Source organism: Falco punctatus (genome assembly GCF_963210335.1).
Source record: "Falco punctatus genome assembly, chromosome: 4".
NCBI classification, from domain to species: domain Eukaryota; kingdom Metazoa; phylum Chordata; class Aves; order Falconiformes; family Falconidae; genus Falco; species Falco punctatus.
This window is the reverse complement of record NC_137583.1, coordinates 7606521-7633547: the sequence shown is the minus strand read 5'-3', so window position 1 is coordinate 7633547 and position 27027 is coordinate 7606521. Positions and strand designations below refer to the sequence as shown.

The 27027-nt window shown below is 56.2% G+C and overlaps 1 protein-coding gene across 1 annotated transcript; it reads left to right on the top strand.

The window, feature by feature from the left end:
• Nucleotides 1–6: 6 nt before the first annotated feature.
• On the top strand, nucleotides 7–24851 carry TWF2 (twinfilin actin binding protein 2). The gene is made up of 9 exons (XM_080384452.1): nucleotides 7–151; nucleotides 9922–9999; nucleotides 14102–14280; nucleotides 16205–16300; nucleotides 17090–17194; nucleotides 22333–22458; nucleotides 22555–22705; nucleotides 23137–23258; nucleotides 23439–24851. Exons 1-9 carry the CDS (start codon nucleotides 127–129, stop codon nucleotides 23604–23606), a joined length of 1050 nt encoding a protein of 349 aa, XP_080240578.1. The 5' UTR covers nucleotides 7–126; the 3' UTR covers nucleotides 23607–24851.
• Nucleotides 24852–27027: the final 2176 nt, after the last annotated feature.

The window sequence follows — 27027 nt, the reverse complement described above, 5'->3', positions numbered from 1 at the left end:
GGCGGGGGCGGCTCCTCCCCGGGGCGGCGCGCGGCGCTGCGGGCTCCGGAAGCGGCGGCGCTGCCTGCGGAGCCGTTTCCTGCCCGGGACGCGGCGGAGCGGAGCGGAGAGGAGCCGAGCGGAGCCATGACTCACCAGACCGGCATCCACGGTAAGCGGTGCCCGCCCCGCCGCCGCTCCGCTCACGCCGCTTCCCGCGGCCCCGCCGCCGTGTCGGTGGGGTCGGACCCCCGCGCCGCGCCCGCCCAGGGAGGCAGCGCCCTGGGCATCCCGGCCCCGCCGCGGCGGCGGCGATGGAGGCGATAGGATGAAGCTTCCCGAAGGAGCCGGCAGGTTTTCCCCAGCACCCGGCGGGAGGGGGGCGCCGAGCCGGGCTGAGCGGTTGGGTGCGCGCGGGAGGGTGCCGGGGTGCTGCGGGTGGGGGCTCTCCCGCATCCTTTGTGCGGATGCTCAGCAACTCGCCGTGGCTGCCTGCGGCAGCACCTTAACCCGCCCGAGGGGCTTTGCCATGGCCCCCCCGGCCCGGCCGTGCTCCCCCCGCCCCGCGGTGCTGCTCGGCCCCGGCGGGCTGCGGGGAGCCCGCAGCAGTTCCCGCCCGGCCGTTGCCGTTGTAACCGGGGGGCAGCCCCCGCTTTCCCCGCTCGCTCCTTCCAGGACCCGTCCAGCACCCTCAGAGGACTCTTTTTTTGCATTTGTGGGTCCATGACTCTGCGTCCTCCCGGTATTTCCCTGCCAGCTCAATTAACGATATTAATCAGGAGTAGAGGTGCTGCATAATTGATGTAACTGAATCAAGATGCCAGAGCAGCCGCCTCTGAAACCCTGGTCGGCGCCAGGCGGGTGCAGACCCAGGGCTGCTGGGTGCCCCGGGGGGGGGGCAGCCGGGATGCCAGCCTCGCAGCCCCCTCCTCGGGGCCGGCACCTGCGTGCGAGGGTGTTGAATCAGTGGCTGCTTTTGAAATCTTGTATTCCTTTGCGGCAGGAGCATCCGTGGTCGCGTGGGTGAGAGCATCCTTCCCCTCCAGGTGCTCCTGGGGGAGCTGCAGTTGGGAAGCGGTTATGGTGGTGCCTGGAGGTTTCTCCTGCTTTCCCTGGGAGGGCTGGTAGCTGGCGGCGTCTGGGTTCAAGTCCGTTGCTTCTGGTTTAAGCTGAGACCTTGAAGTTCAGGCTCGAGTGAATGTTCCCTCTACTGTAGAAAAATAACAATCGTTAAAAAAAAGAAAAAAATATCAGCAGGATGGACCCCAGCGTGCGCCCGAGCTCTGGGTGTGCCAGCGCGCTCCACAGGGCTCTCCCGCGGGATCTGGGGGAGGCAGGGCCCGCTGTGTTCCTGCGCCCCAGAGGCTGCTGCCTGTTGCTGGCTGTCGTGCCCGTCCTGTGCCGTGCCATGTGCCCTGGCACCCCTGCAGCTGTTGGGGGACACGTGGGCTTGGCCAAGCCCATGAGCTGCTTTCTGAGAGCACCGACCTTTGCCGACCTTGGTTGCCCACCGCTGGGCAAACTGCTGGGACCAGTGCTGGGGGTTGCTGCAAGCTGTCGTTGCCCGTAAGACGTAAAGTGCCCTGTCGTCGGCACTCCGCTGGAAAGGGGAAGGGACTCAGACTTCCCCTGAGGAGCTTCAGCTGGCGCAGGGTGGGGGTAGACCCAGGCAGTGGATCCCCGGTGGTGTAAAAACCTCCCTGTGGTTATGAAAAATAACTTGTGTTGGTCTTGCTCTCACAGCGTCTTGGACATCTTTGGGTGGCTGAGCTCTCTGGGTCCTCTCCTCCATCCCCTGCCTCACCAGCCCTCTTCCAGGAAGCAGCTGGTTCCTCTTTGAATGCAGATCTGCCCCTCCAACCCTTGCAATGCTGCACTGGGGCGCTCCGGGCTTTGAGAACCCCCCTGGGGTGTGTTTTGGGGTATTTCAGTCCTCCCTGCCCTGGCGCAGTGATCGCTTTCCTTTGGAGAGCAGGTTCAGTATCGGGTGAAGAGCAGCAATCCCACTGCTGTTGCCGTCCCCTCTGCTGAGACGCTGAGGTCTGCTGTTTGCCGAGGAGGAGGAATTTTCTGCATCTTCCTGGTTTCTGGGGCCGTGTTATTTTTGTGTGTGCACGCATTGCTTTGTGTCTTTGCGTTCCAATTTCTCCCTCATTTGCAGGAAGGCATTTGCTCCTGGGGGAATTATGATCGGACCTGCTGGCTGGCTTAGGGGATGTTGTGGGCAGGCTGGTGAGAGGTTTTGGTTGGCGCTGTGCTAGATCAGTGTGGGAGCGGGGTGACGTGGTGACGGGGAGCCCCCCGAGCAGCCTCCTGTGGTGATGCTACCGAGTCATCCTAGCTTTTGGGGAGAGGCAGGTGGTCCCCGGGCAGGGGGAGCAATGGCAGTGAGCAACTGCAGGTTCAGGGTGTTTAATCAGGGCTTTAATCACACAGAGGCAAGAGGCTAATTATTATTTTGTTGTAGGTATCCATGGCAGCTCCTTTGAAGGTGCCGGCAAGAAAACCAGGCTGCCATGGAGACTGCTGGGCTGGGGAGGCAGTTGGAAGCTACCAAGGGTCGATGTAGGCTTTTTGGGGCTGGAAACCTGCTTTTTAAATACAGCCAGGGGGATTCAATGAATATTTTTGCAGTCCCTGTTCTGCCCTGAGCAGCATTAGATGGGGACAAAGTCACTATTTGAGTTTAAAACCTTAGGAAGGTGATGCTGAACCAAGGCTTTGATGCTGGTAGGTCATCTGCTCTCAGTTGTTACTGGGATCTCTTTCCTGACTTCTGGGTAGGGAGAAAAAGTCTTTTAAAGGGGATTTTTTTTTTTTTTTTTCATCTAGAGAGTAAAGAAATCAAATGCATGTTGTTTTTTTCAACCAACAAAATAGAGTTTGGTGCTTGCTTTTTCTGGGAAGGTGGCAAGGTGTGGGGATGGGGAAGGACATTAGCTGCTGTCCACAGCTGAGCCTCCACTTTGCCCCAGGTCTGGATCTTGCATTGGGAAAGAATCTGGTAGGAATGGACATTTGCTTCAGGAGAAGCGTAACTGTGATGCACATAAACAGGAATGCTGTCAGATGGGGGAAAAAAGGAACAGAAAGAAGGGACCTGGGAGCTGCTGGGTCTGCAGAGGTCTCATTTGAAGGCAGCCAGCTTCCTGGCTCTTCAGCAAGAAGCAAGCTGGAGAAGAAGGAGTTTCTCTGCCCACCCACCTCAGCCTCTCTTCTTCTGTCCTGGGGGCAGCGCTGGCTCCCGAGGTGCCTGGCCACCTGAATCCGGGGCAGCTTTGTAGCTAGGATGCTGGGGGAAAGCCCCTAACTGGGGACGTGTCATGCCATGCCATCAGCAGAGGGAGAAGGGCTGGCTGGTCCATGGCCCCTGATGTCCACTGGGGACAGAGGGCACCAGGCTGCTGCAAGGATGGGTTTGAGGAGCCAGTCCCTGCTTCTGAGCTCTTTTCTGGGGCCAGCACCCAACGTGGAAGCTGTTGTTCACTTGTGGTGATGGTCAGTACCTAGTGGGCGGCGCATCACGATGACCAGAGTGGCAGCATGGGTAGAAGACCAAAGGCCCTGGGATACCAGCGCCCTTGAAGTTAAGCACCTAAAGTGGTGGCGTAGAGGAAATCCCTTGGAAAGCCTCCGTCGAGAGGCTGTAAATGCAATGAGATTGCTGCCAGGGTCTGTCTCAGGAACGCTGTCCCTGCTGATGCCCAAACAAGTGCTCCCAGTGGTGGCTTTACTGGGCAGAGAAAAGGAACAGCAACCATCAACTTCTGCAGGTGAGGCAGGACCATGCATGCTGGTACCACCACTTTGCTCCAGGGTGCTGTGTTGCTGGCTGGATCCGACTGATGCTGCCTGCAAGGTGGGCGCTGCCTACCCTGGAGCAAGGGAAAAGAGCCAAATAACTGATCCATGGTGGCAAAGTGGAGACAAGACAGGTCCTGGGCATGCATGTGGAAAATCTGGTGTTGAGAAGCAAACAGCTTCTTCAAGCACCAGGTAGGTGGCTGAAAGCCTCTGGGCAGGATTAGCAATATGGACCAGTAGTCATCCAGGTGAAATCCTACAGGACGTGGCTCAGACCCGTGGAAAACAGGTAGAAAAGCTTTGCTTGGGGCCTCTCTTGCCCTTCTCCCCGCTGCCCCCTTCTTTCTATTTTTTTCTGACATGTGTAGCTTTTTCCCAGAGAAAAGACTCTTTGCAAAGACACATTTTTTTTCCATGGTGAGAAATAAAATCCTCTTAGTGCCTAAACTGGCCAGCCACGTCTGTCAGTGGAAAAGCTTTCTGCAGCAAGTGGGATAAGCAGGTGCTGCATGACGGAGTTACACTGGGATAGACTGAAAAGGAGGAATTTTAGCATCAGCAACAGCTATTTTGTGCCTGTTGCAGTTGTGCCCTTTCCTGGATACCACAGCAGGAGCTGGGCAGAGCTGCCTGTTCAGGCAAAGTGTGAGTGGTGCAGGTGTAACTGTGTTTTATCCATCAGCATCTTGACCGCTGTCCGGCCAAGCATCCCTGGAGCCTGGACAAACTTTGCCCATGTTTGGGACTGGATTTTTGGCTGAGTTTCCCTGTAGCATTCCAGGCATGCTGTGCACCGGACGGTGAAAGGGAAGGAGCCACCTGGAGTCACATCGACTTGAAGATTATGTCCAGGGAATGAAAGATTGATGGCCGGAGGCTCGGGTTTCCCATCAGGACGGCAAGGTGACTCGACGTATTGAGAGAGGCATCTGTTTCAGGGAGCATGTATTATTGATCTGGGAGCTGGGCTCTGTCGTCAGGATGGGGGGATTGGCAAAGGTCGAAGAAGCAAAAACCTGTTGCTCCCGCAACAAGTGAGCAAGAGGATGGAACAGGGAAAGGCGCTGGGGAGGCGGTGTGGCTGTTGCCTCCATCCCCGTCCTCCTGGTGGTTTCCCGGGGGTTGCACAGGTGGCTGCACTGGTGCCCTGGCATCCCCAGGGAGAGACCGGCCCGTTGCTGTGGCTACAGCTGTCATCACTGCGTGGTGCCTCTGTCTCCCTCCGGCCTCGATACAGCCTGGCCCTGCTCAGATAAGCTAATTGGGGCTGTAAACCTCAAAAAAAGGCTCAGCTTTGGGAACGGCCTTTGTAGCGGGGTGGTACCCGCAAGCACCATGCTGCTGCTCCACCTCGCAGTGTTTTGAAGCGAGCATGGTGCTTCAAGCCCGGCACTGCATCTCCCAGGGACTGATCCGAAGGGCTGCATCCCGTGGCGGGGCAGCTGCCTGCTCTGGCTGCAAACAGCACGTCCGTTCAGCATGTTCAAGGGTCTGGCTGCCCTGGTGGTCCCCGAGGCGTGGGGTCTTCAGGCTTTGGTTGGTGCCTGCTTGGTGCTGCTGAGAGGAGGCACCATGGTGCCTTCCCTCCACACGCTCCCCTTCTCTGGCAGGTTGCCGACATGGTCAGGGCCACCTGAAGGCCACTGCTGGCCAAACTATCCCCTCCCTGCCGTGCTATGAGCTGCTCAGCCCGGGTGCCCTGGTGCTGGCAGCTGGCTCTGCTCAGCCCCGCATCCCAAATGGGTGGCAGGTACCACTGGGCAGGGAGGTTGTGTGGTGCGAGGGGACCTGGGGCACGCTCTTAGCAGGCTGTAAATGCAGGTGGTGTGTGAACAGGGACAGGTCTGCAGTCTACAAATAGGTGGGGGGATGTTGCACAACTCAGTGGCTGGAGGCGTTTTTTGGGCTGCTATGGGAGGGTGACTGAGGAGGCATGGGTGCTTGGGCCTGCCATGTCTGCCAGGGGCTGATGGCAGGGCTGCCTTGTAGAAAGGCCAGAAGGTTTCTCAGGATGCCACCAAGCTCACCCTGTCTCAGAGCAGCAGCATCCTGGGAGGGTTTCTGGAGGTTTTCAGGGCAGGGATGGAGGCACCGTGTCCTTCCTGGGGTCTGATCATGCTCATCACAAGAATTCCCAAATGCTGAGGTGGGGCCTAATGTTTCTGGCTGGAAAACCAGTACAAATTGTTCATCTTTTTTCTTCTCTCCTCTGGGCCAACCAGCCCCAGTTCCTGCAGCTGCTCCTGCATGCCGTGCCTTCTGGCATAGGTGCCATCCATCCTGTGCCTTGCTCCTTGCGTGATTCTGAGCCTGGACGTGATGTTCGTGCTGTGCCTGCCGCCTTGTGAGCGCTAATAATGTGGTCATGCCCTTGTTTGTGCCTTCCCGAATGACTTTTCCTGCAGCAACATGAAGCGATTAACCTGAACTTGGCTTGCGACCCACCTCTCTTCTGTGGAGCTGCTGGACCCTGCCCTGTGTTGGCATAGCTGCTCCTTCTCCTAGTTACGGTACTTTGCTTCCTATTGAGTTTCCTCCTATTTCTTTTTTTCCCAGCCCATTTCTCCAGTCTCCTGAGAGAACAGTGAATTCTTCTCCAGCGCGCGCTTGCATCTCCTCTAGCTTCCCACCTTACAGCTGCGGGAAGCACTGTTGCAGTTGCCAGAAGTGTTGATGGAAATGTGAACTAAACCTGGATCCACCACAGGTGCCCAGGAGACCTTGCTCAATCCAACCTCTGATACCTCCCAGAGTGAGTTATCCATGCAGTTTCGTGCCTGTGCTGTAGAGGTTCACCACCACCGTGTTTCCCAAGCTGGCTTCTGACACTTGGAGACACTTAGGAAGCTGAGGGGAGACCCCTGAAGCCTGCAGGTGTGTGGCTCTGCTGCGGGGGAAGGTAGCTTGATCTCATGCAACTTCATCTCATTAGATCCCCGCTGGCTGTAGCCCAGCTTGGGTTTGTTTCTGAATTATTTGTTCCAGGTTTGTTTCTGGATTATTTGTTCCAGGATTTTCCAGGAACCTATGTCTAGGGGGTGAGCTGGACGTGCAGGTCCGCCTCCGGTCCTCTGGCCTGGTGCTCCTCCCTTTCCCTGTTTTTTATGGTTTCCCCACATGTGGATCTTTCAGCCCTTGACTTGGATCCTGGAGACTTCCCTGCAGAGGTGCCTCGGGGCAGAGGCACCGCTCACCTCCATCTCCAGGGTGAGGTCTCCTCCCTGCCTTTCTTCCAGAGCCTGCTGTGGACTTTTATGTTAATATTTCAGGCACGTGAGCCATCTCGTCAAGTCTGCTGTACCAATTAAGTCATAATCGTGCCATAATGAAACAGTTGCTGAGCTCGTGCTGAAACCCTTGGCTAGCTTATCCCTCTCCCTCCTTACTGGCTCTTGGCTCTGTGTCGTGGGAGACAGAAGGGGATGTTGAAGACACCCACCCTGGTGATTTATTTAAATGAAAATCACATTATTTTTTTTTCCTAATTAGTTCAGCAGAATTAAAGCTTGGAAGCCCACTCTGAGTTGTTGTTTGTTTTTTTTTTCTAAGCATTGCCGCTGTCTCCTCTGGAAAGCATCTCCCTCCTTAGCAGACCTTGTGGTGTTTCCCATCGTGCACTCAGCTTCTTGAGCAGCATCTGTACTTTTCCCCATCCCCTTAAACCCCCTCTGTACCTACACAGGTCCCAGTGCCTTGCCATCGCTTGTAAATCACGCAGCTGTCAACCATCCCAGCTGTTGATCCAATACTTCTGTGCACTCCTAGCACTTCCAGGGGGGCTGGAGGGTTGCATTTGCCCAGACTCCCGATTTTCCAGACCCCTGTGGGCCTTTGGGCTCTGGGAAGGATGGGGTCAGGCTGGAGGGATTTGCAAGCTGGTTAGCGCTGCAGAGCTTTCCTCTCTCTTCCCTGAAGCTGATGCTATAGAGACATCCAACACTGATGTTCTTTCCTATTTTGGCAGTGTAATAGGAATTGGTGAAGCTTAATGCTTATTAGGAGATTTGTCTCCTGCACGAGGTTTCCTGGGTGTATAAATGTGATGGTTTTTTTTTTCTTTTTCTTTTTTTTCCTCCTCCTCTTCCGCCTCCTGTGTTTGCAACAACCACAGATGCTGCCAGAAGGAAACAGCCGCTCTCAACAGTGAAAGGGGCTAAAAATATCGTGACATCCTTGGGTTGGGAATGGTGGGAGCAAGTGAACATCTGCTCTGGGAACTGGGAGAGCCGCATGTCCTGATGCTGTTGGAGAGAGAAGGATGGTTTGCTCGTGGTGGGGTTACTCCAACAAATCTTCTGTGTGTCCCCTAAGATGCTGTTAAGGACTGATGTGCCTTTGCTGGGGTGTCTGTGTGCCGGTTCCCATGGGGACCTGCTGCGGTGGCATCTCTGTGTTTGTACGGGAGCACTGCCGTGTGCGGGGTACTGGCCTGGGAGCTCCTTCTCACGTGTGCCTATTTTCCCTGTGGGAGGAGAAGCCATCTGGACCTCTGGTCAGGGCAGGCTTTGGGCTGGTGGGGCAGATGCATCTCAGATATATCACTTGGGGGGGACAGGTAGGAGTTCCCTGGGGGGTTCCCCAGCACATCCCTGCTCGCCTGTCTGCCTGCATCATCATCAGCATTTGTGTGTGGGGACAAATCCATGCCTACTCTTCCTCCCATGGGTCTGGGGGTGCTGCAGACAGTTCTCCAGCCCCAGGTCTGCCTCCAGGGGACAGAGGGCACCGGCGTGTGACAGAGTTGGTGACCCCCCATGTCCCTTGGGCAGGTGATATGTAATGTCAAGGCTCCTCCCGTGGTGATGCTTGGGGCTGTGCCGAAGGGTGGTACCCGCTGCTGGTGGGACTGAGGCAGGATGGATCCCTTACTGGCAGGGATGGCCTGGCCAGTCACCGCACCTTTCCGGCTGACCTAGGGATGGCTTTCTTTGCAAAGCTCCCTTGACTGTGGCTGCTTTCAGGCTCCAGGGACAAAAGCCAGGCTCTTCCTGCTGTGGGCTGCTCCAGCCCAGTATCAGTAATGGGCAGGTGGTGCAGCAAAGCGCCGGGAGTGAGCGGCTGCCGGTGGTGACTCCGAGCGTGGCTCCTGGCGTGGGTTAAGGGGTGTCTGCCTAGATTCCTAATCTTTGCAATGCTGGTTTCTTTAGTATTTCTAACAAGTGCAGAGCTGTCTGCGGCTTTGAACTCACAGGACCCCACTGGCTGTGTGGCTGCATCCAGGGAGGAGCTCAGGCGTGTAATTGAAGGAGCTTTCAGGAGAAGCCAGGCTGGGAGATGCTGGGCTCTGCCTGGGCTGGGAGATGCTCCTTGTTGGGGGACTCGGCCCCTCCAAGCCGCATCTCTTGGGCATTGCCTTCCACGTAGCACGTCCTGGATGGGACAGGGAGTTCTCAGTCAGTGATGCTTTCAGGATGGGCAGCTTAAGCCTCCAACCCTGGCTGTGGGCTGTCCTTCCAACACCCGCTGCCTGCTGTTGCCTCCTGGTAGGATGTCGAAGACCCGTTGCTGGTGCCTGGTGCTCAGGGAGGGGGCTGAGGAGGAAGGTGGCTCCCCAAAACCCTTCTGCAACCAAAGCGCTGCCGGCTCTGGAGCAAAACCCTGGGGCTGTTGCCTTTCCTTTCTCCAGGGACTCAACGCCAAACCAGTGCTCGCAGTCTGGAGTTGAGCTGGTCCCCAGCCGGCCCGGGAGCAGCATCCCCACCGTGCGTCACGAGCCCAGGATGTCACAGTGTGTTGGGACATCTTCCAGCCACCCCCTGTGTGCAAACCCTGCCACTCTGTAAAGCGAATAAACTTGTCACTTGAGCTCTCCCTGCCTGCGCCGGCCAAGCCATCATCTAAATTTGGGTGATTATGTTCACCCAGGCCAAGTATCAAGTTCACTGGATCACATGTGCTCCCAGCTGCTATTTAACTCTGGCGCCTCGGGGAGACGCAGCACTTTGCTCCCAGTTGTTCGGGTTTTGTATTATTATTTTTATTATAATTTTTTTGGCACCAGAGATTTTAGTTTGTTGGGTTTTTTTTAATTTTTAAATTTCTATCCTGCCAAGTTGCTCACCTCCCTGGCCGGTCGCTAAGCAGCCCAGCGCCTGCTTTGTCTGCTAAATCTGATCACAATGTTTCTGGTTCTTTCAGCCACCACGGAATTAAGGGACTTTTTTGCCAAAGCCCGAAACGGTTCAGTTCGGCTCATCAAGGTCATTATCGAGGATGGTAAGTCCCGTTTTTAAATGCTTTGATTTACACCATGTTGGTTCTCTGTTTTGCCTCTCCTCCTTTTCTCTTTGTCACTGTGGTGCCAGCTCGTGTTTTAGGAAACCTCAAGGAAAACGCAGCTGGGGCTCCCTGGCACGGGGCAGCCTGGATCTGAAATACAAGCCCAAAATTTGGGTGTGCTGGTGAGCCACGGGGCAGAGCAGCAGCTTTGCTGGCAGACTGACACCGGTGTCCAGGATAGGTGCTGGGTTCTGAGGGGCTTTTGCTGCTGCTGTGTTGAATTATATTATGGGAGCCCTGCAAGAAGCTGCTGTGGGTGCCATGGGACCATGGCTGGGGGCGATGCGCAGCATCTTCTTCCTTGGACGTGGTGTTCCATGCCAGGCAAGGAGATGCTCAGGGCATCAAAGTGTTCCTTGGCATGAGGCTTGGCGCAGGGCGCCGACTGGCATGCTGTGCTCTGAAACCCAGCCCGTCCCAGCTCCTGTGCATGGGGCTGCCTCTAGCCCAATTTGCAGGCTGGCACCAACCTGCCCATTGTTGTCCCATGGAAAGGTGCCTTTGGGTGGCCTCTTCATCTAGCAAACAAGCAAGCAGAGCAAAACACTGATTGAATGTCCCAGCAAGGAGCCTCTGTGGTGTAAGTTTCCCATCACCTCAGCCTCATACAATTGCATATGAATGACTTGTTTCCTCACGGCAGTGGGAATGTCCAACCGGCTGTCACCACCTCCCTTGAGTAGGCCACCAGGACCATGCTGCAAACTCCAAGGTGGACATGGTCATAAGAAACCCATGGTCATAAGGAGCCCATGCTGGCCTTTGGAGGGGCTGCAAAGCCCTGTTTGGAAGAGCAGCATGACTTGAAATGTGTGCGACACATCAGCAGTGCCACAGCAAGGTTCAGCGGTGTTGGGTTTGTCCTCAGCCAGGTCCCTGTGTCTTGAGATATGACATCTGTGTTGTTTCTTTGGAGCATCTTTTGGTAATGATTTTGCTCTCTCAGCTCCTTTTACTTTTAAAAAATGCCAGTTGGGTTTGTGTTAGGATGAGTCGCGATGCCCCTAAGCATGGTGCTAGGGCTCATGCCACTGGCTTTGGGTTGTGGCTGGTGAGATCTTTTGCCATCAATAGAAACTATGTCTCACCATCTCCGCTCGGGCTGAATGGGATATATTTATCTGTTCAATGTGTCATTGCCAGCAGCTGCTTCATGGACCGACCTTGCTTGACGACGCCTTGTGCTTCACAGTCCAGCTCTCCCACCCTGCCAGCTCCTTTTCCCTCGCCTGGAGTAGCCATGGGCAGGCAGCTCTGGAGGAGCTTGGGTGCCTGCAGAGGCCTCTGAGATGTGGCAGAGCCTGAGGCGTCCATGGGTAGGCAGATGGAAGGAGGAGAGCCGAGAGCACCTCTGTGCCAAAGGGCTTGGTCTGCTGGGGGCACGGTGGTGGTGGTCCCACCAGCAGGCTCAGGCACCTCCTGTCTGTGTGCCCGTGTGACTTGGGACAAGGTGCTTGGCCTCTCTGGGCTACCACTCTTCTGTAACACAGGGAACATCAGCCTGCTGCTGCCCACCAGAGAAGGACCTTTGGGCAGTAATGAGTGGCCAGGCAGATGTCACAGCTGGACAGACGGACTCAAGCATGCTGACCCTGGAAGGGATGTATCCTGAGCTGCCTGGGGGGGACATGCCAGCTGCCCTGCCCACACAGGGGATGCAGAAGCAGGGCCTCCAGCTCTGCTTGATGGCTTGTAGAGGACCTTCTGCCCTATGGGGCATTTGTCTTGGGGCATTTTGGAGCAGGCAGCGGTGGGTGGAGGGAGAGGAAGATGGTGCAAGGAGCCTTATGGCAGATGCTCTGTGTCTGGGCATCCCCAGGACAGCAGCTATGGCTGAGCAACCCTTTGGGAGCTCTCTGAGCTGTGTTGCCTTTGGGGGCCTACTGGGAAAAGCCACGGTTGGATGGAGGAGGAGTGGGGGGGAGCAGGTTGCACACCAAGGCTGGGCAGTGGTTTCCTGGTGGGAGAGCAGCTTGTGGTCCAACAGGTTTTTATATGTTGCTCTACTCGCCACTGTCAGAGGGTTTCTGGACACGGTAGGCTTCGCAGACTTCCCTGTTGGGTGTGTTTCTTCACAGGTGGGTGATGTTGTGCGCTGAGGTTTGCAGACTCACGGCTCCTGTGCCGTTACCCCACGGCACCTGCCAGAGCTGCAGCCAGGGCTGCCTTGTACGGGCATTTTGGAGCACGGCAGCCTGCCTGCCAGCTGAGAGCTGGTGGCACCTCAGGGGCCAGAAGTGCTCCCAGCTGCACTTTTTCCAGCAGCAGCACCCTGCAGAAAAGGATCCTGAAATATAGCTGGTGCTGATGGTGATGCTTTGCTGAAGGGTGGCTGTTCCACGTTTCCCTTTCCTGATGCTTCCTGGGGAAGAAAAGTTGGCCCTGAACGGGTTGAGCTGAACTGCAAAGAGCCCATCGGGAGGCAGCCCGGAATAGCCTGGAGTGACTCAGCACCAACCTCGTGGTGTGTGCGTGAGGTGTCGGGATGCTTGGCAGACAGAGACACCCATGAACTGCCAGTGGGTCTGACCAGGCAGAATTCCATGCAGTCTCTTCAGGATCCCAGGTTTTTGCGATGCACGCATCCATTTGCAGGGCTTTATGTTTATTTTAGGGGTACATTGAGGCTTTTGCACTTGCCTTTCTCAAAACGGGAAGCTTTGCTGAAGGTGAAGTATTTTCAGCACCTTCTTCTCTGCTGTCCTTGTTACTGTACCAGTAGCATGTGCCCCTCGTGCAAATAATTACGTGTTCGGTGTGTGATGGCAGACGCTGTGGTGGGGCAGCACTGGGCAGGGAAGGGCTGCACTGCTGACAGTGGAGAAATGCCCTGCTTGGGTGGAAGAGGGCAGTGGGAGCAATTCATCCCAAACCCTTTATTCCTCAACTGTTTTCCTTACAAGCTTTCCTGCCATGGGATTCAGAACTGCTGAGCTGGATGGGTTGGGAGGGAGAGGGCTGTGCCCCAGCCAGGAGGCTCCCTGGCTCCCAGTGGGCAGAGGTCCAGGCAGGGTGCATGCCAGGCTGAGCACCCCCTCCAGTGCCAAGTGGCCAATGCCTCAGTTAGCTTTGTTTTGGCACCTCTGGATTTTCCTACGTCTTGTTCTGAGTCCAAACATCTTCCCACCCCCCCGACCTTTCTGCATCTAAAAATGGAATAAAAATACAGGCCATTCTCCAGCAGCCTATGCTGAGTGTCTCCAGAGCCTTTGCTTTTCCATCCAGCCATCCCAAAGCTTGGTTTGACCCTCATTGTGGGGGTTCCTCTTCATAGGATGCTTGCACCACTGTTTAAATCCCAGCTGAGCACTGCCTGGCTTGCAGGGCTCCCAGTCCCACCACCGCTTGCGCAGCAGCTGGAAAAAATACCCTCCAGATACCTGAGAGGTACCACGTGTGTGATATATGTAGGTTGCTTCCAGAGGTTGGGGCTCTCCTGGCAGCATGGTCCCTTCCCAGGCTGGGGTCTCTGGGACATCCCCACTCCCCATGGACACAGGCTTCAAGCATCAGCTCTGATTTGGACCCCTCTGAGGTTACAGGGAATCCAATGAGAGCAGCTTTGGCTCATCATCCTGGCTTTTGCTATGGGACCTTTATTTTCCTCAGCACCCCAAGTCTATGTGGTTCCTCATGTCCCTGGTGAGGTTTCCAGTGCCCCTAGAGCTTGTCCAGGTGGGATGGAGGAGATCTCATGTTCCCCTGTAAGGTGGCATAGCTGAAGACTAGGTGGCTGGAGGGAGTGGAGCAGAAGGACTCCATGGGTGTCACCAGGGAGGAGATGGTTGACTGGAGGCAGTGGGATGCTGGCAGAAGACCAGCCTCTCCACAGCAGCCACAGCCCTGATGGCATCTCCTGAGGGGTCACCACTGGGGGTGTACACCCCTGCATGTGGCTTGAGACTGTCATTTGTTTTTCTGCAGGATGGCACCATTGTCAGTGCTGGAGCTGTAGCGAGCCCTTAGACAAGCCACCATGTGGTCCCGCAAGGTGAGCCTTGCCTTCATGTAACCCACCTTTTCCATCTTCTCCTTCCAGAACAGCTTGTGCTGGGAGCCCACAAAGAGCTGTTGCGGCGCTGGGATGCTGACTACGATGCCTTCGTGCTGCCCTTGCTGGATGAGCAGCAGCCCTGCTACGTGCTGTACCGCCTGGACAGCCAGAACGCCCAGGGCTACGAGTGGCTCTTCATCTCCTGGTCCCCTGACAGTTCCCCGGTGAGCACTGCACAGTCAGACTGTGACACCCCAGCCTGGGGGCACGGATGTGCTGGGGAGGTGGGGGGTAGCGGAGGTGCTGGCCCAGCTGACTTTGCGCTGGGGCTGAGGAGCATTCACACCCTCCATCACCGTGCCTGGGTGAAGAAGCAGCGGAGACTGCTTTGGGGATGAGGGCATCTTTTAAGACACAGTAAGATATCCTGGGAATGTGTCTCTGTCCCCTTTGTGGCACTGCGTGGGGACGTGGAGGGACTGGGATGTAGAGGGAGGAGCGGTATGGACCACGGAGCCAGGATGGAGATGCCCCATCATGGCTCTGGCCAAAAGCATCACTGGGAAGAGCTGGCGCTGGCACAGACTCGCCTGGCCGTGCGTCCAGCCTGTCCCAGTTCCACCCGAGGGCTGACGCGGGGTGGCTGCTGGCCCGGCTCCGGGCCTGGCTCCGAAACCAGCCCTGCAAAGGGCCCGGCAGGGTGGCTCCCTGGGAGCCGTGTGCGGCCGGGCTGGCGTTGGCACCCGCCGGGCTGGCTCGTGGGCTTGGAGATGGTGCCGGAGAGCGGGCGCGGAGGCACCGGCTGCGTGGGAGGCTGCTGTGGAGGGTGTCAGCGGTGTGGTCTGGGACGTGCCAGCGGGTTGAGTGTCTCGCCATAACGGGCTGTCAGTGGGCCCAGGATTTACTGCTGTGTTAATGCATGCACTTGTCACATATACCTGTATATGTGTGTGCACACATATGCACCTAGATATTTGTTATATATTTTATATAATCTATATGCTATGTAGATTTACTGCCATGTTAATATATGCACTTGTTATATATATCTATAAAACCATCATATAAATATAACAAATATATGTTGTTGTTGTTATATATTATAACACACATATATAAAAAAGACCTGCTGCAGTTTGTTGAGATACACCTAACATATATTATTATATATACACACATATATATTCACACACATATATATATATATAGTTATCATAAAATAATATAATCGGAGACGGGTCAGGGCTGGGAGGGACCTCTGGAGACCATCCAGCCCCAGGCCCTGCGAAAGCAGCTCCCCCAGGAGCCGGCCGCTCAGGGTCACGGCCAGGTGGGGTTTGAATGTCTCCAGAAGAGGAGACCCCGCAGCCTCCCTGGGCAGCCTGTGCCGGTGCTGTGACATCCTCAAAGTAAAGAAGTTCTTCCATCGTGTTCAGAAGGAACTCCTTGTGTTGCAGTTTGTGCCCATTGCCCCTTGTCCTTCTGCTGGGCAGCACTGAAAAGAGCCTGGCCCCGTCCTCCTGACACTCGTCCTTAAGGTATTTGTAGGCATTAATATAATATATAGAATTTAAATATGTGTGTGTACATGTGTATGTGTGTACATGTACATATACATATACATGTGTGTATATTTACAATACTTTATAATATATATCTCTCAACAAACTGCAGAGGGTCTTATTGCAAAAGAGCCGGGAGCACTTGCCAAAGCTTGTCCCTACATCTTGCAGAACGATGCAAAAGAAGTGCCGAAAGGCAAAAGCTGCTTTTAGGTCACTCCGCCAGTATTTGTGCCTTCCTCTTACCCAGGCGTGGGCGAGAAATGATGTGCTGGAGCTCAGGAATAAGCAAGGCACAGAAAAAAAATGGCAGATTGCGTGCCGAGCTCGGCGGGGCTGTGCCGTGCACCAGCAGTCCTGGAAATAGCATTGATGGGTTTTCCTGGCTGCTCCCTACTGGAGATGCTGTGGCTAGGAATCAGCCTGAGCTAGAAACGAGGTGGTTGCTCCCAGCAAGGGCTGAGGTTTAGCAGAGCCGGTGGTGGGATTGTGGCCGTGAGCATCGGGCAGTTTTGTGGGGAGGTGTGGCTCTCTGGTCCCCCCGTGCTCCCCTCTTACCACGCTTGCCACCCCCCTCCTTGCGCAGGTCCGGCTGAAGATGCTGTACGCTGCCACCAGAGCGACGGTGAAGAAGGAGTTTGGTGGGGGGCACATAAAGGACGAGATGTTTGGAACAGTGAAGGTAGGGTGGTGGTTCCTGGGCAGCCTTTTGGGACCAACCCTAAGCTTGGGCAGCCGACCCTGGGCTCCCGGGCGGGATGTGGGATGCTGGCATTTGGCAGCGGGGACAGCGCAGAGGTTTGTCCCTCGTGCTGCTTTAGGCTGCTGGGTGGCTGCTGCCACTTTCTCCTGCCCACATGGCTGCGGTCAGTGATGGAGACCATGAAAGAGGTAGGAGGAAGGCTCCGAGGAGATCTGGATTTCCACGCCGAGTGGGAAATGAAGCGCCAGGCGGTGACAGTGTCACTCCAGCACAAGGGTTCGCCGGCTGCCTCGGCAGGAGGCTTCTCCTTCTCTTCATGGGTGTTTCACAGGAGCTGCACAGCCAGGGCCTGCCAGGCGGTAGCTCTGTGCTGGGGCTTTGGGTGCTGATGGCAGCCAAGGAGCATCCTCAGCGCTGCCCTCTGCTCCGGGGCGCCTCTCTGCTGTTCCCAGGCCATGGTCTCTGCCATTCCCCCTCGCTTTCGTGCTCACCAGCTGTTAATGAGCCAGAGGAGCCGCACGCTGTAGCCATGGGTGGCCGGGGAGGGGCAGGGTGGTCTGAGTAGGCACGGGCACAGTCCAAAATCAACCGTGGGATTTGCAGAGAGGCATCCAAGGACACCGCTTGGAGTTGATCCTCCTGGTAAGGAGAGAGCCCAGACTGACCAGGTTGCTCAAACACAGCCTCAAGCCTGGGAGTGCATCCAGCCCTGCAGCAATAACACCCCTGATGCTTCCCTGTCCCTGTTCCCTGTCCGTCTGCCTGCAGGAGGACGTGTCCCTGAGCGGCTACCAAAAGCATGTGTCTTCCTGCTCCGCCCCGGCCCCGCTGACAGCAGCCGAGCAGGAGCTCCAGCAGATCCGCATCAATGAGGTGGGTGTCCAGCGGCCCAGGGAGAAGACACTTGAGACCCTCAGGGCGTGCAGGGGTGTGGGATGCAGGGAGCAACCATCCGAGCATCAAGCTAAAAGGGATGGCTCATTTTTACCGCACTCTCTTGTACCTCTGCAGTTGAACCTGTTCCTGCCCCTGCTGAGGTGGACTGAGCATCCTCACGGTCAAATTGGTGGCATAAAGAGGAATTTACAGACCATTATGGTTTTTCCCCTTAATAGGACCAAGAGCCTGGGGCTCCGTTTTGCTTGCTGAGAAGGTGGTTTGAGGCTGAAAGCAGGCAGCCATCTCTAATCTCTAGGTGTTGAGGCAGGAGCCAGAGCTGAGTTTGAAGTCGTGGTGGAGGCAGGAAGAATTCAGGCTTATCTGTGGGCTGCAGCAGCGTCCTCTCCCATACTCTTCCTCTATGGCTAGAAATTTGAGGGATGCTGTCCCAAGAAATACAGATATTAACCTAAATTTGGGGGCTTGTGTGCTAGAAAAAGATACCGCGGTGGTACAGGGTAGGCTTGGGGGCAGACAAGGCTGTAACACCATCATCCCACCAGCATCTCATGGCACTCATGCCAACCTCTGTGGTGCTGTCCAACACTGAGGCAGGGAAGGGGACTGGCTTGCTGGGTAGGAAGACCACCTGGACGCAGTACTTTGTTGGGGTGGGGGGATTCTGCTTGGATGCAGTGGAAAGCCTTCTTCTCTGGAGGAACATCATGCTCTCTCCTGCCTGTGCTGGGGCTGTGGGGCTCACAGGTGAATCAGGACAAGCCTGGGAGATGGGAAGCCAATCAGCCTCGTGGTGTTAATTAATGGCAAAGACAAGGCAGGAGGTTTTTGCCTGCCAAAGTAGGTCTAGGGGTGGTGGAGCTGAGAAGCTTTTGGGAGATGCCACCGGGGGGTGGTCTCCACCATGTAGGTCTCAGCTTAGTTATCCCAGCTCCCAGCCTGAGGGGGCTGTGCAGGATTTGTGCTAGAGGGTTCAAGGTGATGTCCATGCTTGGAAAAGAAAGATGCTGATGGTGGCTCTGCAGCTTGTTTGGCACCTTTGGGCGTCTGGCCATCACTTTGGCTGGCCACTGCTGCAGGATTAAGTAGTTTTGGGTGAGGGTTTGGCTGTGTCTTGCAGGGTCACATGGCCCAGGTAAGGGGTGCTCGTGGTGCTTGTTTTCCAGTTGATCTACCGTGTTCTGCTTCCCACCCTCGCCTTGGCAAGGCGCGGCTCCCAGGTGAGGGTGCTGCTGCCGTTTGGCTTGGTTGGGGGTGATTTCAAAGGTGTGCTGTCCCCTGTGTCAGCCCAGGCCACAGGGAGTGGTCGGTGGCATTTAGAAATGAGGAGAACGGATATATTTTTGCCTGTGGATTTAAAGGTAGGAAGCAGCCGAGCACTGGGTGTGCTGAAGGGTCTCCGTATTGGTGCAGGAGATGCGCCCGTTCGGCCATGGGTGCGGAGCAGGAGGAGTGGGAGCTGTGAGCTGGGTGCTCAGTGCCATACTCACCTCCCTGGGGTGGGGAAACTCATGACTCCACGGTAAATGTAGCTTCGAGCAAGTTTCTGGAGCCATGCAAAGCAGAGGGCTTTCACCAGGAGGAGCTATGTGGGAGCAGCTCTCAACCTGTAGCAGCACCCTGCGGGGTACGGTGATGCCTCCAGCCCTGCACGTTGCCTGCAGGCTTGTGGGGTCCTTGCACACACGTGGATGTTGCAGTTTCTTTTGGGGGAGCTGGTCCAGGGTGTGGGAGTGAGCGGTCAGGGCTGGCGGTGACCTGGGAAGCAGCCCCTGGGCAAGCCCTGACCTCAGCGCTTCTGCGTATCTGCCTGTGCCCCTGCTAGCAGGTCAGGACCCAGCGTGTCCCCCTGGCTTCAAACGATCCATTAGGATTTTGGAATCAACACAAGGGACATTGTTTTTTAAAAGCCATCGGCTCGTAAGTGCTTTGCTGTGCCCCTTGCCTGGAGCTGCTGTGGGTGGTGCAGCGATCCCCTATAGTGCTGTTGAAGCACAACCCTCTGAGGGGCTGAACAAGTTTGCAGTTTTCATCCCGAAGGTGGCTGTATTTCTGGGCTGGCAGAAGCTCCCTGGGATCCTCCTTGACCACGGAAGGAGTGTGGAGAAGGGGTGGGGGGGGAAGGGCGGCAGCACAGCAGGAGCAGGGAGGCAGCGGCTGCATGGGAACAGCTTCAGGGCGGGCAGAGTGGCCTTTTACACCCAGATGGGAAGGGTCCCCCGGGAGGGTGCCCAGCCTTTGGTAAATTTTAGGCTGCATGAGTCAAGCTTCCCATGTGGTTTGAGGATTGCATGGACAGAAGCAATGTCATGAGCTCTCCTCCTTCTTGATAGCTGGGTGGGAGCTCACAAAAAATTGCCATCTGCTTTATATATTATTTTTTTAAAATAGCTGGAAGATGTGTTCCCAGCTTTACTGAGCTGGAAGTTTTCAGCAGACCGTGGGCTAAGAAGTGGCTTTGAATTTGTCATTGAGCTAGCTTAACACCCATGAGTGGGAAGCCTTTCTAGAAGCATCATAGGCTCAGAAGGATGGAGGTGAGCCAGGCATATTACCGATGGGGCTGTGGGGGAGAGGAAGGGAGCTTTGGATCTGGGGGATGAGGCACAAGAATGAAGAGGAACCGAGGGTGGCCGTGCCATTGCGGCATGTAAGGAGTTGTCATTTGTAGCTGTCCCACAGTGTTGGTGGGCGGGTAGAACAGAGGCTTCGCCCGAACCTCCCCCCCACAAAGGTGTCACTGTAAGACAGAGAAATGCCAAGGTCAGTACCATGCCAGTGATGAGGAAAGAGCTGGGAAAAAACACCCAACCTAAAAGAAAGGAGATAAAATAACCCCGCAGCCAAGCCTGCGCTGGCAAGGCTGGGGTGACAGGATGCAGCACATGCTCAGCCATCCTATGCACGACACCCGGGCTGTGCCCTGGGGAGCGTTTCAGCGACCAGGTTTTTGAAAAAGAGGAGGAGTGGAAAATACAGAGGTATATGGGGGAGCTGATATTGCTAGGACAACTTTCCACCTCTTGGGATTTTTGGACTTCAGCCTGCTTTGTGTCACAGCTTGAGGTGTCTCCAGTCCCACTATAACCCTCCCAGGCTCCTTGCTTTTGCGGAGGAGAAAGATGAGGATCTGGAGGTGTTGGTGATGCAAACGTCACGCTGCACCTCTCCACAGGGTAGGACCAGGCAAGCGTGTATGCATCCTCTGAATCTCTGCGTGCTTACTCTCGGGCGCTGGCTGGTGCCATGGCACCTGGAGGAATGGTAGGACAGCAGAGCTTGGAGCTCAGCTGGACCTCTTCCCACCCGGCACCAGATGACCCTTGAGCAATTATTTCCTGAGAGCTGTGCTTTCACGCCCTGTTCATCCTCCAGGATGCTTGGCAGGGGTAGAAGCTTGGCCATTTTTCCCCCCCCAAAACTTTTATTATATGCTATTTGGGGGAGGATAGCCTAAAATCTACTGCTGGAACTCCCCCAGACCTTGGGCTGGGGCTACCCTGGCTGGGGAGCTGGCAGGAGATGGGGCCAGAACAGGCTCTGTGCAAGGGCATCGGTGGGGATGCTGGATGCAGGGCTGCCAGGGCACGGGCTCTCCCTCCTGCTCCTCCCCAGCGCTGATGTCTCCCATGTCATTTTTTTTTTGCTGCTCTCCCTGCTTACAACGTCAGGACCTGCCTTCCCTGGCTTCCAGCAGAGAGATGGTACGCCTCCATCCTCCTGGCGTGTCCGTGTGTCCCCCACCCCTTCTCGTTTCACACGAGATCCCCCTGTCCCTGCACAGGGTGCTGTTGACAGTGTATCTCCTCTCCCCACGCTCGCAGGATTCCTGTTCCCAGGACTCGAGCACCGAGATGGTAGGCTGCTCTGCCCGCTTGATGCCCGGTTTTTCCTTCTCCTGGTGGTCTTTTTGTGCATGCTCTGCTCTGGGCATCCAGGCCCATCATCTCTCCGGGGTGTGGGTACCGCGCAGGGCTGCTGTAATGAAGGGCAGCCTCGTAACGAGATCTGTTTTGGTGCTGCTGAGCTGGTTTTGAGATGTGAGCCAGAAGTCCTGCGTTTCTCTTGGCATGCCTTGATTTTTCTTCCTTTTCTCTATCAGGGGGAGGGAAAAGAAGAAGGAAAAAAAAAAAAAGGTTGGCCTGTCTCTATCCACAGTCCCCCAAACCGATCCCAAAGGGACCTATGCTCACTGCAGAGCGAGCACCCGGGTTAGCATTGCTGGACTGTTTACCTGGGAGGGGTCTGGAGGTGGGATGGGCTCCTCCGCTGTCGGGGTGACGCCGTCTCCCTGTATTCTGTGGCAGATGGTGGGGGGCTGTTGCTGCTGCCCATCGCTGGTAGAGTACCCCGGCCCCGAGGAGGTATGCCGCGCCTGCCGCGTCCTGCCCCCCTTCTCAGCTGCTGGCTCACAGCAGCCTCCAGTCCCGTCAGGGACCCCCTGTTGCAGTTGGATGGAGGCACCTGGGGTGATGCCACATCTCCTCAATCGCTTCCTCTTCCCTCTTTGAACCGGGGTTCAGTCTTCTGGACTTGGGCGTTTGCTTGGGGTATGGGCGGCAGCCTCTGCCTTGCAGGGGTTGTGGGGAAAACAGCGGCCGGGATCTTTCAGAGCTGTGGATCTCCAATTCCCCAGCTCAAGGTCGGAGGGAATGCCTGCCTGCTGCAGTTAAACCCCCCAGGGAGGGGCTTGACCTCCCCACCAGTGGGGACCCGTGCAAGTGCATCCTGTGATTTCAGGGCTCCCCCAGCAACCACAGGTTGCGGTTGGAGATGATCAGAGACAGATAGGCACCAGCGTTGTCACAGTGTCCCTGCCAGAGACTTGCTGGGGAACACTGGTTTTGAGGTGGTCTTTGCTGGGAGTGAAGTGGAGGGGGGTGTGCATGGCTGGGTCAGGGTGATCTCCTGGGGCAGTGGTATGGTGACAAGCGCCACCGCTCTGAGCCTGGCTGACTTTCAGTGGTTTAATGCTCTGGTCCCTGTGAGCCAGGTGTCAGGCAGCTCCTTGGATGAGAAGCCTTTTGCCACTGCATCAGCTGGTTTTCCTTTCTCACTCTTCCCCACCCTTTGCCACCCTCTGCCCTGACTCTCGAGGTGGTCTCCATCCCCAGGTGAAGACAGAGATCAGTGTGGAGAGCAAGCATCAGACCCTGCAGGGCCTGGCCTTCCCCCTGCAGCTGGATGCTCAGCAAGCCATCCAGGCGCTCAAGCAGAAGAAAATCAACTACATCCAGCTGGTAGGTCCCTCACGCGGCTCCTCCACACCCTGCTCCCCCTGCCTCTTGCTGCTGGCTTTCACTCCCATCCACTCCCCCATGCCCTCTGTCCATCAGAAGCTGGATCTGGAGCGGGAGACCATTGACCTGGTGCACACGAGCCCCACAGAGATCGCCGACCTGCCCAAGAGGATCCCCCAGGACTCGGCTCGCTACCATTTCTTCCTGTACAAGCACTCGCATGAGGGAGACTACCTGGAGTCTGTCGGTGAGTGGCTCAGCCCTGGGGATGGCTGGTTAGAGCCTGTGCTGGTCCCTGCTCCCACTGGACCATCCCTCACATGGGGAGCAAGCAGGGATAGGGATAGGGACGGTGCAGCAGGGGACCTTGAGTCGGTTCCCACTTGCCATCCTCCCACTGTGCGTGCTGCAAAGCACTTTGGTGCCAGGAAAACCTGCCACGTGTGGTGCAGGGCTCTCTGGGTGCTGCCACTGAGGATTGGTGCGGGTAGTTTGGTGGCATTGCGTTACAGGGGTGCCAGGAGAGATTTGGGGAGGGGTGGGATGGCTCACCTTCTGTCGCTGAGTAAACTGGGAGTCTCGGGGCTGGAGAAGCCGTGATCAGGGTGGGATGCACCTGCCTGGTGCTCCCTGGCCATGAGCCTGGGCAGCACTGCAAGCCCTGCTCTCTTCTCGCAGTCTTTATCTACTCCATGCCTGGGTACAAATGCAGCATCAAGGAGCGCATGCTCTACTCCAGCTGCAAGAGCCGGTTGCTGGACACTGTGGAGCAGGAATTTTGCCTGGAGATAGCCAAGAAGGTAAGTGTGAGCCCACCCAGAGCTGCTGGAGCAGAGACCCATGCTGAGCATCTGCAAGGGGCTGTGCTGCAGCCTTGGTCCAGCCCCACTGGTAGGCTCAGGGGGGGAGCTGGGTGCCCCAGAAGTGGGTGTTAAGACCCCAGGGAGCTGCTAACCCCCACTTGCCACTCCTGGGTGCAGATAGAGATTGACGATGGAGCCGAGCTGACGGCAGAGTTCCTCTACGAGGAGGTGCACCCCAAGCAGCATGCCTTTAAGCAGGCCTTCGCCAAGCCCAAGGGGCCCGTGGGGAAGCGAGGACAGAAGCGGCTGATCAAGGGGCCGGGAGAGAACGGCGAGGACAGTTAGATGCCGCAGGACCGGGCGGTGAACGGACAGCATCCCCGCGGCACTTGCCGGCTTCCTCTCCACTGACCTGGGGATCTTTCCCTCCCTCTCAGCCTTTTTTTTTTTTTTTCCTTTTTTTTTTTTCTCTCCTATTTCATTCCTTTTTTAAACATCAGGATGGCTTGTTGCACTTGGGGGCAGAGTGATGGGAGGGTTCAGGGCTGTCGGTGTTTCTTTTCCCCATGTCCTTGTGCAAGCCCAGGGGCTGCTGCTGGCGGAGGACGGGAGCAGCAGGGCAATGAGCCCAGCCTTGCTCCTGTCCCCCCCCCACCCCGGGGTCATAGACGCTGCTTTTGGTGTCCCCTGGGTGACTGAAGGACATGCTTGCCTGCAAGCTGCTCTATGCAAAGGGAAGGGGCTGGCATTGGGGATTCCTGTTCGAAAAGAGAAAACGCTTCTTTCCCTGCTCCCCTAGCTCCCAGATTTTTCTCCCCTGTCCTGCTCTTGGTGTGCATGGCCCCTCTGCACCAGGCCTGGAATGATCATCCTGCACCCCCTCAGGGTTGCAGGCAGGACCCCCCACCGCAGGGTGGGCTTTGCTGACATGGGTTTGACCCTGCGGGGAGCCAGCCAGGGGTGGTGGAAGGTTCCACAAGTCCTAAGCTCAGCCTGGCCCTGGAAAAAGTTCGTTCTGCCTTTGGGCGATGTTTGCATCCCCTTTTTGACCAACCCCCCCAAGTTTTTACCCCTCAGAGGGAGCTGTTACAGCCCTGACTCAGCCCCATCCTTGTTTAGGATGGGAGCTGGGGGGACCCTGAGCCCTGCCTCCCCCCCTACATGCCCCAGCCCCTACTGTCACCTGCCAGGTTTGCTGCCAGCTCTCTTAAAAATCACATGGGCTACCCCAAATCCTGGTGTGGGGAAGTGGGACAGCCCCTGTGTGCCCCCCGGGGATGTCCCCAGCCACCAAGGGCCACCATTGGCTCCAAGGGCCGAGCTTGGCACTGCAAGCTGGGCTTCACTGGGGGTCTGGGGAGAGAGCACCTTGCTGCTGGGTACCAGCAAGGGCTCGAGAGCCGCCCGCCTCACCGGGAGGATGGAAACGGGGTCGGTGAAACCTGCCCTCTGCTTTCCAGCTGTGGCGGTGGACGTGCCGATGTTGCCTTGACTTCAGTGGAGCGGGCAGTGGGAGGGGTTGAAGCTGGAGGGAGCAGAGCACACTGTACTGAACGCTGTATTTTCTAAAGAATTAAAGTATTTTTAAAACAGTCTGATGCTCTTTGGAGGTCCCCTGGGTTCCCCCAGGTTTGGGCACTGAGTAGCCTCAGGCACTGGAGCTGCAAAGCAAATTGCTCAGATGGCACTACCCCGGAGCTAGCAACCATTGCTGCCTGCCTGCTGTGCCTGCATCCAGCCCTGACCACCCCGAGGACATTTATGTTTTGATTCAGGGGTCTGGGACAACCCTTTAATGCCCGGCAGAGGTTTTAATGCTGGACTCCTCCAGCGATGCCTGGAGCTCCAGCCAGCTGGCTGCCGGAGGGGACATCCCTGCTCAGCCCAGCTTTCCTTTTTTCAAGGGCTGGCGATGATTTTGCAAGGCTGTGCGGCCACTACCTGGGGCTCTTGTTCTCTTGGCTGGGGTGAATTCGTGTGGTGATGGGGTGGGAAAGCAGGAGGAGGATGCTGAGCCAAGAGAAGAGTTGGGAAGGTGGTGGGGTCTGCCCGCATGCCAGGCCCCATCCCTCCCACACCTCACCTAGGGCAAGGCAGAGGGTCCCAGGCCCCTGGGCGGGGGAAAGCAGACACCACATGTCCCTGAGCGGCGAGGAGCTGCCCTACCAGAGATCTTCAACATCCAAAAAATGGCCAACAGCCAAAATGTGGTAACTCCAGCTGGGCTGCAGGCTCTGAATTTCCCAGCAGTGGATCCTGATGGAGAAGCAGGAAAGCACGTCCCAGCTTGTGACACAGCCACTGAAAGCTGCTGCCTCCCCTCTCCTCACCCAGAGCAGCTCAGCTGCAACTCTGCCCCACGGAAAGGCTCTCTGTGTGCCACACTGGCACAGCCTGGGCCCTGAACAAGCTCTTGCAACCAGCCTGGTGAGGTTTGCACCAGGTCAGGGCTGTGCTGTGCCTGGGCTTCACTTGCTGTGCCTAGGATGAAATGGATGATTTGAGAAGTCAGCTGTAAAACACTAAAAAAAAAAAAACAGAACAAAAAAGTTTCATGCAAAAAAAGAACCAATGTTAAACAAGTGTCCCTTTGGCATGGAGGCGGAGAGAAGATGCTGCTATGCATAGCACTTCCACTGCGTATAAATACTAATAATTCTGAGCCAATGCTGCAACACTCTCCAAACTATCAAGCTGCGACAAGGTCTTTTACCATCTCATACCAACACACTCTTCATACAGTCCCTCTGCTGCCTTCTCCTTGCCTCACCTCATCCAGGGCCCGCTGTCTCTTCTCTTGCTTCTCCCTCAGCTGCTCTCTCCATTGGCTCTCAACCCCTTAACAGAACCAGCCACAGCTGCACCTTGTCTACATCGGCCAACCCGCCGCCCCTGAAGCCAGCCCACACCTGTATATTAGCAGTGATAATTAACCCAGCTTCATTCCTCTGCAGGCCAACACCACCAGAGTAATCTAAAAAGCTCATTCACCCCCTTCTCCTTTGGATCCTGCTTCCCTTCTGTGCTTGATGATTTTTAAACTTTCCCAAATGTTGAGCAGGAGTGAGAGGTGTCCCCCATTTCTCACCTGCCCCCCTCACTGCCCCCAGCCCCCTGCCAGCGCAGCCATCCCCAGCTGAAAGCCCCCCATGCCAAAGGATGACTGCACGTGGCTGTGGGGGAGCTGGCCAGGAGCAGCCCAAGGGCTGCAGACCCCCAGCTGGTGCCCATCCCGTTCCCTCCCATCCTACCCCATCCCAACCCCCACCTTCTATCCCATCCCATCCTGTCCTCTCCCATCCCATCCTATGCTCTTCTGTCCCCTCCCATCCTACCCCATCCCATCCTCCATCTTCTATCCCGTCCCATCCTATCCTATCCCACCCTATCCTATCCCACCCTGTCCCCCAGTCACATCCCATCCATCCCCACTCCTGTCTTCTCCCAGCTGCAGGTCTGGTGGCAGCTCCCAGCAGGGCCAGTATGTGCAGTGGGAGGCCACTAGCCCTGCTGCTGGAGCTTGGGGCAAAGGTGGCTGGGAGCATGGCTGGCTGTGGAGTCTCTGGTATAATTTTTATATATATATATATAGTGTGTGTATATATATATATATATATATATAAAATATAAGGGTTGAGCACAAATGCTGCCTCTCCTGCAGCACAGCCTAGCAGGGACACGCTATCCAACTGTTTGGTTTTGCAAGGCTTGTCAGGATGTAGCCCGATTTGCAGCTCACCTTCTGTTAATTTTGATTGAGAATTAG

Bases quoted from the DNA above. Each gene is read 5' to 3' on its own strand.
- TWF2 (XM_080384452.1), top strand. From the start codon at position 127: ATGACTCACCAGACCGGCATCCACG. The intron at 14,281-16,204 runs GTGAGCACTGCA...CTCCTTGCGCAG, and splicing joins GGTCCCCTGACAGTTCCCCG to GTCCGGCTGAAGATGCTGTA. The intron at 17,195-22,332 runs GTGGGTGTCCAG...CTCCATCCCCAG, and splicing joins AGCAGATCCGCATCAATGAG to GTGAAGACAGAGATCAGTGT.